The 11654-nt window shown below is 34.5% G+C and overlaps 3 protein-coding genes across 5 annotated transcripts; 1 reads left to right on the top strand and 2 right to left on the bottom strand.

Annotated features, from left to right (window-relative positions):
• Positions 1–243: 243 nt before the first annotated feature.
• Positions 244–2902, top strand: LOC110667689 (gluconokinase). 3 transcript variants are annotated; one of them, XM_021828611.2, is made up of 5 exons: positions 244–334; positions 1629–1755; positions 1909–1951; positions 2123–2202; positions 2334–2902. In XM_021828611.2, exons 2-5 carry the CDS (start codon positions 1737–1739, stop codon positions 2735–2737), a joined length of 546 nt encoding a protein of 181 aa, XP_021684303.2. In that variant the 5' UTR covers positions 244–334; positions 1629–1736; the 3' UTR covers positions 2738–2902. The 3 variants fall into 3 exon arrangements, with proteins under 3 accessions (XP_021684303.2, XP_021684304.2, XP_058002500.1); XM_021828612.2 differs by having other exon boundaries at positions 303–334; positions 1641–1755; XM_058146517.1 differs by lacking the exon at positions 244–334 and adding an exon at positions 513–629.
• A 97-nt stretch (positions 2903–2999) lies between these two features.
• On the bottom strand, positions 3000–5750 carry LOC110667688 (cell division cycle 20.2, cofactor of APC complex). The gene is given in 6 exon segments (XM_021828609.2): positions 3000–3602; positions 3605–3695; positions 3805–4386; positions 4484–4753; positions 4861–5136; positions 5290–5750. Coding segments are annotated over 6 exon segments (1401 nt in total). The 5' UTR covers positions 5389–5750; the 3' UTR covers positions 3000–3519.
• Positions 5751–6567: 817 nt separating this feature from the next.
• Positions 6568–11066, bottom strand: LOC110667690 (uncharacterized). Its single transcript, XM_058146515.1, has 3 exons — positions 10827–11066; positions 8044–8246; positions 6568–7276 (listed from the first exon to the last, which is right to left on the bottom strand). The coding sequence occupies exons 1-3, from the start codon at positions 10920–10922 to the stop codon at positions 6943–6945; spliced, it is 633 nt and encodes a 210-aa protein (XP_058002498.1). The 5' UTR covers positions 10923–11066; the 3' UTR covers positions 6568–6942.
• Positions 11067–11654: the final 588 nt, after the last annotated feature.

Below are 11654 nucleotides of genomic sequence, written 5' to 3'. Positions count from 1 at the left end.
CATTGCCTGTGACGAAGGACCTCCTAACAACTAAAGTTTAGAAATAAATTATAATAATAATTATATATTATTATAATTTAAAAATATTTTTAAAATATTTTTATTTTTTTCCCATTTTGTTCTAGTACAACAGCATTCGTTGAACCGTATCATGGGCCCACCTGGATTTGACCGGGCCACTGGTCAGCCCGCCAGCCTAACTTCCAAGGCCCAACAGTGAGAACACTGTACCCGGCTCTCCATTGGGTCAAAATATTAGATATTATATCACCCTTTCTTCTAATTTAGATTGATTCAGAAGTAGAAACTGACCTTTTTCATTCTATTTACTAAGGTATTTTCCTTTTCTCCTTCAGTTGCATTTGTTTTCATTTCAATTTATATAAAGGAGATCCGTGTTCTTGTGATTCAGTGTGTATAATATCAAGTTGTTGATCATTGTTGGTTTCGAGTTGTTGTGATTTCTTTTTCTTTCTTTTTTTTCCTTTTTTTTGGGGGGCTAATGCTTGATGTGAGGATGCTAATGATCTGTTATGGAAGGTGAAAGTGGTTAAGGAAAACTACTTTGATAGGCTTCCATGGCAGCCAGAGCTGTGAATACCCATAAGTCTGCAAATAGGATACTTTTGGTAAAAAAAAAAGAGCAATTTAGATTGATTTTATTGTTTATATGCAAGTTTTATTGCTTAAAGTTATATTTGTATTGCATTTCTAAGTTTCTTTGACAATTAGATTGGTTATTCTTGTGTTCCTTCTGGACAAACACTAAATTTGAGGTGTATTGAGGCCACCGGAGACCGTAGGCTGTTAAGAGGTTTATCCTTACCAATGAGGGCCATGTAAAATGCCATGTAAACAAGTAAACCCTGAATTTTAGTCAAATTTGAACACTGAATGCACAATAAAATTCAAACTTAGAAAGGAGTTTTCTATTTATTGTATTTTGCTTCAAACTTTGACCTTGCTGAATTTATTTCATGTCTGATTTTCCTGGATGTACAACAGCTGAATGGCAGTTGTTATTATATTAGCATAATCTCTTGCGTTCTTACTCGATCTGAAATTAACCTTAATTCTTATTGTATTCATGACATTTGCTGTATTATCTTCTCAAGCAACTAAGCCATTGTTACTAGGCATGACCTTAGATTAGATATTAAAATACGTTGATTCTTGAGAATTTTATTTCTTTATGTTGTGCAGCGTGTAAAATATAAAAAAAGTAAAGTACATATAAAATATTAATATTTACGTGGTTCTCCTATCTACGTAGAGTTATATACATGGACATGCCATCTTTCACTATTTTCAATAAAAAATCAATTATCAATTGCAAGATCAAGACTATAATACCTATTAACCTAATTACTCCCAAAACTCTCACTATATAACTGCTCATAGTAAATACATTAGTTAGTCCTCTCAATCGATTCTAGACATAATCTAATATATTTACTAATTTACATCACAAAGGTGTCTTCAACTAAGCCCTCTCACCAATGGATAAAAATTCTTTACTCTTGAATTCTTTATCCTTTCTCCAGCTGAAAGGCATTATGATTTTGGATCATAAATCCGATACTTCATTTGATTGGTGCTTGATTTCTTACTATGGTGAGTTCTTGTAGCGGCATTCATAGGTAAAGACAGGATCTGTTCTCAGTGTTAGTTCTTTGGAGCTGCATATTTTTATTGCTACTAAAGCTTCATAGGTTTGACTAAGCTGTGGACCAAATATGGCTCCTGCTCTCAAAGGTAAATTATTCGTTTGTCAATTTTCCTTTGTGTTTGAAATAAATTTCATTTTCTACTAGTTTCTTTCCCTTATTTTATATGCAATTATTTGAATTGCTCATCAACTCTCCACTTTCTAGTTCTTGGTCACTAATTTTTTTTTCCAATTTATAGGCAAAGTTATCGTAATTATGGGTGTCAGTGGTGCTGGCAAATCGTAAGTTCTATCCACATTCGATTCTTTTATAGTTCTACATGTTTACTATCCTCATGATTGCCTGTTTTCCCCCTGAAGTCAATTCTTCAGTGCAATTTCTTTTTTCCTGTTCACTGTGTATATGACACTCTTAGTAGTTTTTTTATATTTTGATCTTGGTACCTTTAACAGCACAATAGGTGAGATGCTGGCCAAAGTATTGAATTGTAGTTTTCTCGATGCCGATGATTTTCACTCACAATCAAACAAAGGTATTGACATCTAGTTATTGTAATATTTAGTTGTTTCCCTATTGGATGAACCCCTTTTCACTTCATATATAGTGACTTCTCTGATCCCTCTCAACTGAAAGTTTTGGAATTGGCATTTTTCAACACTACAGAAAAAATGCATCAAGGCATTCCTCTATCAGATAAAGACCGGATTCCATGGCTTGAAAGTCTACGGGATGCCTTAAGAGAGAGGTTAGCTGGTGGAAAAACTGTTATACTTGGCTGTTCTTCTCTCCAGAAGCAATATCGAGAAATTCTTAGATCTGCTGACCCTAGTTATGAACTTGGAAGCTATGTCAGTGCAGCTAAGTTTGTATTGCTTGATGCCAAGGCTGAGGTGCTTGCTGAGCGGCTAAATAAAAGAGCTGCAGAAGGAAAGCATTTCATGCCAGCTACTCTTTTGCAATCGCAGCTAGACTTGTTGCAGATTGATGATTCCGAAGGAATATTTAAAGTTGATGCTACTTTAAGTCCTCGAGCAATCGTAAATGACATAAAAGCTTTGGTTTTATGATAATTTGACAACATTTCATGTACGAACAGTCTTGAATTAACTCTGCGGTTAATGTGTATTTTTCCCCAAATCAGCCCAACAAAACTCTGCAATCTGCATTAACTGATAAACTATCTTGGAACAGACCTTGTATCAAGCAAATTAACTAACATTTCCTTTTTCTTTTGTTTCGTTTTCAATTGTTTCTTTTAGATTTTAATGACATTTTACAAAACATCAAAAGACCAAGATGACAAAAAGAAAAAAATCAAGAAGACAGAAATTTACGTGGTTCGTCACATTATAGAGTGACTACGTCCACGGAGAAAGGATCTGAAAGCTTCTATTAAATAATACATGGTAGGACGACATCCACTCTTCCCCAAAAAATAAATAATGCAAGCCAGGGTTCTTTGATGTTACTTTACATTACTTTACATACCAGGGTTCTTTGATGTTACTTTACATTACTTTACATACAGTTCCATCTACACGGAGAGATTTGGATGGTAAATGCAGTTCTTTTTTGAGACCTCTGCCTTGTCTTGAAACTGAATTGTTGAAATGAAGGACACTGGCAACTGGCACCAAACTTCTATTTCAGCATGCGACATGCAAGAACAAGGGTGTACTGAGACCTGAGACTTCAATGAATCCAGCATTTCTATCCTCATGATCATCTTCAGCGGATGCGAGTCAAATGGGAAAATAGCTCGGGATTTGCTTTTGTAGTAGGTTTAGCCACTTCTGGAACCCCAAAAACATTCCAGAATCTAAGTGTTTCATCACCTGAGACTTGAGACTTAAATGAATCCAGCTTCTATCCTCATGATCATCTTCAGCGGATGCGAGTCAAATGGGAAAATGGCTCGGGATTTGCTTTTGTAGTAGGTTTAGCCACTTCTGGAACCCCAAAAACATTCCAGAATCTAAGTGTTTCATCACCTGCTGCCGTTGCCACTGAGCAACCATCTGGACTCTGAAGGAAGTTCATGAAACCAGTAAGCATTTGAATTGTAATAAAGCCAAAATAAACAAGTTAAGAAAATCAAAGATTTTTTTGGGGTTCATTTGATTCCCATTTTTACCTGAGTCATGAAAAGGACTCTAGATGTGTGGCCATTGAGTTCTGCCATTTTCACCATTGATGTATATTTCCAAAGAGTGAGCTGATTCTGAGTAAATCCATGAGAGCTAAGCAGTTCCCTCTCGTTCTTGCTCCATAATAGAGAACAGACTTGAGAACCAGTGTCTACTGAGTTCAAGCAAGCACCAGTGTGCGTATTCCAAAACTTTATGCACCTATCACCACCACCTCCCCCGGAGGCCAGCAAATTTCCTTGGAATGGACACCAAGCGAGAGCTTTCACTGCAGAAATATGGTCCTCAAGCCTGTGAAGCCATTGTGTAGCTGAATTTGATGATGCCAAGGATCTATCCCATATGTGAACGAGGTTATCATTGCCTCCACTTGCTAATTGTTGGCCTGAAGCTGACCATTTAAGCCCACAAACCTCTTGTTGGTGTCCTCTATAGGTCTCCACAATGTGTGATCTAATTCTCACATCATTATTAATTATTTGGCCATCCATTCCTCCAGTAGTAAGGATATGATTGTTCCATGCCAGTGACCCGACCCGTGATCTGTGGCCACCTCTCAATGTTCTAAGCTGTAGACATCAATGGAAGCAGGTTGAGATGGAAAACCCAAAAAATATGGAAAAAAGAATGCCAACAAATATAGAAAGTCAATATCAGGTAACAAACCTGCCGATTAGCAGCAGAATCCCATAACTGCACCTCAGAATTGTTCAAGCCAATGGCAATGTGGCGTCCATCAGGAGCCCAGTTGACACTGGTAACAGGACCAATTTCATCATCAATTGTCACAAGTTCCGAGGTAGAACCATCAGAAGCATCCCATAAATATACTGTGTTTCCAAGAGCTATAGCTAGAACATTGCTGCTGCCCCAATCCAGCAAGTTCAGGTAGAAATCATCAACAAGGTCAGGAGCATCCAATGTCCTCTCAGAAGTCTATACACGATGAATAAATCAAATAATCAATACAGAAACTAGATGTATGAGCATCACCAATCCAATTTTTATGCTTAAAAAAAGCAAAGAGAGATTGGATATGATACCTGTGGAATGTGTCTGCGGGGCTTAGTGGGTTTAGCCTGGAGGTGAGATAAGGAAGTGTGCTCTTGTGGGATTAATTCAACAGGAGCAGGAGGCTTGTTCTTGAAAGCTAGAATTCGAGTCCGGTTCATGTTCAAAGTTTCAGCCAGTTGCTTCCTATAGGCCTCTCTTGAAGGTGAGCTAACTGCAGGGTTCTCTTTTCCTTTCTTACCTTCAGTTAGCATGTAATGGGCATAGTCCCAATCTATTGCTGACCGATTCGGGATAAATCTATCCAACTGTTATATCATATTCATATGCATATGGATTAAGACCCAAATATCGGATAGGGTTTAGAACACAGCAAACTTGAAATAATTCGACGATTAAGACCCAAGTCCCAAATTTCAACATCTATATATAAAAAGACATAAAAAGATTGAATATCTTACGTTTTCTTTAGAATTCCTTCTCTGAAAATGCTGATCTTGAAGTGGGAATCTAGATTGTACTTTCAAGTCGGAACAAGAGTTTACTGATCCTGCATCCATGATGTTAATAACAACAAAACAAATACAACTAATAAAGGTAAAGATACAAACCACGAAACTAAATCCTGTAAAAGAAAAGAGGATTAGATAGAAAGATTTAAAAAAAAAAAAAATCCAAACAAAAAATAAAGGTAAAGTAAAGTTGAGAGAAATAGAGAACACAGGGCTTTGCACCCTTTGGTCTTTGTTGTTGATTAATAGATAGAGAGAAAGAGAGACTATGATTGTAAATTATCAAGTGAATTTGTGGGTCTATATACTGACTAGAATCGCAATTAGGGTTTCTGATGTGCTTGGTTTGTTGAACTATTGATCGCCGTCGAGAGGAATGTATCAGGATTACTGGAGAGCGGCAACGGCTACCTTTCTTTCTCAAATAGCCGTTGTAAATTAGACTTGACCAAACTGACCCTCACTCCTCTTTCTTGCTGGGTCAGATCACAATCCGTTTCTATTTTGGGTCGGGCTGAATGGATCCCGTCAGAACCCAAATAAAATTTTGATGGTAATCCTGCAAATTTATCTATTTTTCCTTTTTTTTAAAACTGATAATTACTAGTCTCATTTTTTTTTAAATCATTTGAATATTTATTTTATTTTTTATTCTTTAATTCATAAAAACTCAATAACTTATTAAATCACATAAAAAAATTCAATTCAACAAATTTTTTTTAATTGAAATATTTTAATTTTGACTGAAAATTTTTATTACTATCCATTTAATTGAAATTTTATAAAAAATTTATATAAATATAAATAAAATTTTCTTAAAAATTATGACCCGAATTCAAAATCCCTTTACTTTTCTTGAGCAGAAAGACAAATTAATATTTTTTTTTTCCGACTATTAGGTTTCGCAGGATGAAACTAGTTTTGATGAACTCAGTAAAACCATACCCCAAAGCTACTGAGGTTAGAGAACACAAGTTCATGTACATCTCATTAAAATTCATATTTTCAATGTGAGACCCAAAATTTTTTTTGTTTTGCAATGTATCTAACACAATCTCGAGTCAAATCAAGGGTTGTCTATTTGCTGCAGTAATAAGTGTACAAAAATACACAAATTGTAAATTAGCCACATAAAAAATGACAAATTTTGAGTAAGGAAAGAATTCCAAAATCAAATTCAATCCAACATTAAAATCCAAATGGGTGAGAAAGGCTTATGGAGTAAAGTGAACAACTGAATACAGGGTGGAGTACTTATTGCAAAAGTATATATACTCAACACACAATACAGATTGCAGTATTTCATGACCCACAGTCCATCTTGAAGCACAATAACAAAGGGCCTAACATTTTTTTTTTTAAAGCTGCAAAATAATCCTCCAGGGTGTATATATACATAAATACAATTTGTAGAAGTGTACTCTGATCATTTAAAAGGAATAAATAAAGGTGAATACACCAATGCCAGCAAAGGAACTAGGATGCCACACAGTTAAACCCAGCTTTCCCATACTGCCTGCCGCTAATAAGAAGCTATGCGATTGAAAAGTGCATGTCTATGACATTTAGCAGTGCAATCCAAATGGGTTCAGAAATCACCGATCAAGTGAACTGTCGTCTCATATAAGTATCTTCGTGTACAAAAACAGGATCTTGAGTGGTCTGTGGTGTGATATGTTGTCCCATGGCTATGCCACTTGGATTAGAAACAGGAGGATTGCCCCAAGGACAATTAACACTCTTTGATGAGTTGAAAGTAAGGTAATAGAGAATTCCAAGGGTGACGCTTGCAAGGGCCAAGACAGCACCACCAGCAAAGACCCCTGGTTTGACAACATAGCAGTAGTAACTCCCAAAGTACAAGCTCTCTTCGCCATGTTGATCATTGAGCGCAGCACCAGTTAGCAAGAGAAGAAAAGCTATCACAAATGTGAACCTGCATATTATTACTCGTTATGAAATAGATTCATTACTAGAGAAGTAAACACATGCCCACATTTATATACATGAAGATGCTTTGGTGAGTTCAAAAACAAAAAATGAGGATGAGAATAGAAGTTATTTTACAGGAACATGCTTAACTCCAGGACTTTTCTTGGCTTCTCTACCTTTCTCTCATGTCAGAGTCTAGAAGTAACGGTGACAAAAGCTTCAATCAGTTTACACATAAAAAAGAAATTCCACTAAAAACTACACGTTTCTGATAAAGGAAAAAACACAATTCCCAAAGAATACAGTCCTAAGTTGAGTGGTGTGCCAATTGCCAACTGCAACAATCAAGAAAATAGAATCAAAAGTTCTTAACTTAAATATACTGCAGAGATAATTTATATAAAAGAATACAGAAACCCTATGTTGAAGGGTAATTTTCTCATGCTGAATAATTTAAACAATATGATGAGGATTTTGATGTTTCAACAGATTTAAGCAAACACAGATTAAAAAATAATAATAATAATAAATGTGGTTGGAGGATAAGGATGTATGTTAAAAACAAGACTTAGATGGTTCAAATGTTCTTTGGATATAGCTTTGAGTAATTCTACTTTTGGAATTACATCAAAAGCATCGAACTAGAAGATGAGCTGCCAATTGGATCTTAGTACAGTGGCAAAGACCAAAGGAAGGAGAAAACTGTAAATTGTAATCCCTAAAAGCTGCAATATATAGACTTGAAATAAATTAAGGCTTGATAAAAATTACCAGGAAACAACAAAGCAGACTAATGCTATCGTCCAATTTGAATTTGAAGGGTTAGGGCTTCTTTTGCAACAAATACACCCACTTGCAACATTAATAATTACTTGTGCCAACATAAGTGCCACAGCTGAAGTTAAACCAAGAGCCAGTGCAGGACTCCGAGGATAGGCGCATTGAGTGGCAGATGTGAACTGAACCTCAGAACCCTGAAGGATTATAAAGGGAATGAGAAAAGAAAACCAATTATAAATGAAGCTATTTTATGATTGCATCATTCAAAACAAAGGCCACTGTTGATAAGATATAGAGATCAGAAGCCACAAAAAAGAACCAGTTATGAAAAGGCAGACCCTTAGCCTTAGCCTTTTTCTGTAAATCTAATCCAACAATATCTGTTGTAATTATCAACAGAATAGTTAAAGAATAATATTACATTCTCCCTTATTATTGGAAATTCTCCAATTATAGATTGATCACACTAATATCACATTCTCATCTCTTATTGGTGCTTGAAGGGAGGCATTGCAAGTTGCAGATATTTCTAGCAGTCAATAGAGGAAAATTATATCTGCCCCCCATAAAAAAGGGGGGCAGTCACAATCTTCTCAACTTTGCAGTAGGTAAACCAAAGCCATTCCATTCGTAAAATAGCCAAAAATATGGAAATTTGGTAGTAGAACACAAATTCAATATATTGGCATAATAGTATGCTACTAATATTAATCATTTAATACAAAGCAAAGACAGAAAGATATGGTATAAAAAATGAGGAATGCCTGACTTCACAACTAGGAATAGTGATCATGTCAATGCATCACAGTCTGATTGATAAATGATTTGTGAGGTACGCACACAAGGTAGTAGAGTTCAAACAGAATGAAACAGAATTTTATTACTCCATAAACCCAAAGGACTGCCTTAACAATGGAAATAAGAGTCTAGTATAATCACTCTTGTGTTAGGGAGGTTTCTCCATAATAAACATCACATATGCAGAAAGAGAAGTGCTGTTGGAACAAACCCATTGGTAATTCATGTAGCAAAGGAAAGACATGTAACTTAAAATCATCATTGTGGCTGTCAGAATGAAAAAAGGTTGAAGCGTAACTAATTAATGGTAGAATCAACTTAAGCAGATCAAACTTCAGCAATAAGTCCACCAAAAGCTGTGACATTCCTCTCTTTTAGATGACAGTTCAGCAGTTAGAGATAATGAGGTATCAGACAAAGGTAAATGTAAGTATGTAAACCTAATAATTTAAAAAAAAAAAATCCTTAAACTTCCTAATTCTATAATGAATATAATTTCTAAATATTCTAGGTTGAATCAAATTCCAATACTGCATCACTTATAGAAAGCATCAAGTTGACATAAAATGTTTAGGCAGACCAAAGTAGCGATTTAACCCATTCATCCACCATATGAAGCGACATTCCTTGCCTTTGACTGTTTTGCACCAGAGGCATTGTAGTAAAGAGCCTAATATCTGGCGGTCAGCATTAATAATTTGTTGATGGAAGACAATTTACAACATCAGTCAGTAAACTATAAGGTGCATGCAATGAGTAAGGTAACTGACAAACTGAAAGAATGGTGCATAAAATGGAGAGAACCATATTCTCAGCATTAAGGATCACCATATTCTCTCCTTTCCTCCTCCTCCTCCTTCTTCTCCTTCTTCTAAGAAACAATAACTATACTCTATCCTCTAAGAAACACACAAGTTTTCTAGATTCATTTAACTAGCTGCTTTTGGAAACAGTGTTTTAAAATCTTGGGCTCTACTCAAAGCACCCTCTCTATTTTTCAGAACAGTTAAAGTTGCTTGCTAAAATCTTAATAATTGTTCCCTGTAAAAGAGGTGCAGGGACACTTTAGTCTTAGCAATATCTTCTATTTATTAACAAGAAATATTTTTGAGACATACAATCTTGATCATAATCAGATGTTGTAATTTCATTGACCAGTTTGCCAAAGGAAAAGAAAGAGGCAAAGAATTGAATGCTACAGTAACCCATGGGCACTTGATCAACGTCAGGAGAAGGAGACTAGCACATACTTGTACAAGTCCCCAAAACATGGTCAACAAAATCATTCAAAAGTCTACAAATATAAGAATTCAAGTTCAACATTTGTAAGCTGAGGCAAGAGAAGGCAAGTCAAAGTGCAGAAATCCAAACCAGATTAATGTGAACCTTCACAGAACAGCTAAAGTCACTGTGATTGTAAAATCATTTCATGACTCTTTTAAAACGAAGAAAGCAGCATCTTCACAAAATATCATCCAATATAAAACGTCTTTATTCACTTTCTGGCCTTGATGCCCCGACACAGAAACTGTACCTTTGATTGCTCAAAATAATTATGAATCGAAATAAAACCAAAGAGTTCACTAAATATGAGTCTCTAATCAAACACAAATTTAAATTCTTTATTTCTTTTTGGAACGGTTGAATAATAACCCAAAATTGAGTGGGGGAAAAAACATTTTTTCCCACTGTTCTGTTCAGTCACTGAGAAAATGGAGAAACATATCTCAAAAGAGCAATTTTTATCATTGGGGCCTATTCTCAAATAACAATGGAATAAAATAAATACAGCAGATTATCTGAATCAACTTCTCATTTTTCAGTGAGTTGTCAGCATCCAAACAAATAAATAGTGCATGTAATAGCAAGACAAAGATGAAACAAGCACCAAAAAAGTATTATCAGAGAAACCCATTAGAAGGTTACAGAGGAAAACAAGATCTAATAACAAAAAAAGTTAAGAAAGATAAAAGTACCTTAATCCTGGTGGCCTCTGCAGCAAAACCTGTAGCAGCTGATAATAACCCCAAGAAACCCACAAAACTACACAACACCAAGGCCTTTCTTTCCATATCCGTCACACTCTCTCCAAGCACTATCTTTCTTTCTGAACACAGTCTCCCCCACTCTTTCTCTCTGGAATTGAGCTTCTCTTTCCTAAAGATGTGCCTCTTTGTCTGTAAGAGGAAACGTAAAGTTTGTGGTGTATAGTTATATATGTCCTTGTAAATCATGATGTCTAAAAAACGATGAGGGCAAAACCGGAATACTACATCGAAAAGCCAATTATATCTTTACACCAAACTGCCTCTTTGCTGATTCATCAGTTACTGTAAAAATTCAATTATTAATATTTATTATAAAATTGATACACAATTAATATATTTATTATTTTAATTATAAATATTTTAAGTATTATTATATAAATTTTATAATTAATTTTACTTTTAATTATATTTGTAAAAATATATATATTTAATATTTTTTATAAAAAAACGTAATATATCTTAATTTAAATATTTATATTAAATTTATATAAAATTAATTAAAATTAATATATAAATAATTTATTAATTTAATAATTAATAATAAAATAAATTTAAAAGATATCTTAAATTTAAATTTAAAAAATTAAAAATATATCGTTTATTTTAAGATCTTATAATTTATTATTTGACTCTTATAATTTTTATATTATGATGAGAATCCAAAGAGCGATTAATTTAATAGATCAATAATTAAAATACAACTCCTAAGAACAAACAAAAAAAATTAGGATCAATATATATATATATATATTTAAT

This window comes from Hevea brasiliensis, chromosome 5, assembly GCF_030052815.1.
Source record: "Hevea brasiliensis isolate MT/VB/25A 57/8 chromosome 5, ASM3005281v1, whole genome shotgun sequence".
NCBI classification, from domain to species: Eukaryota; Viridiplantae; Streptophyta; class Magnoliopsida; order Malpighiales; family Euphorbiaceae; genus Hevea; species Hevea brasiliensis.
The sequence above is the reverse complement of the archived record's forward strand: the minus strand, read 5'-3'. Positions and strand labels throughout refer to the sequence as shown.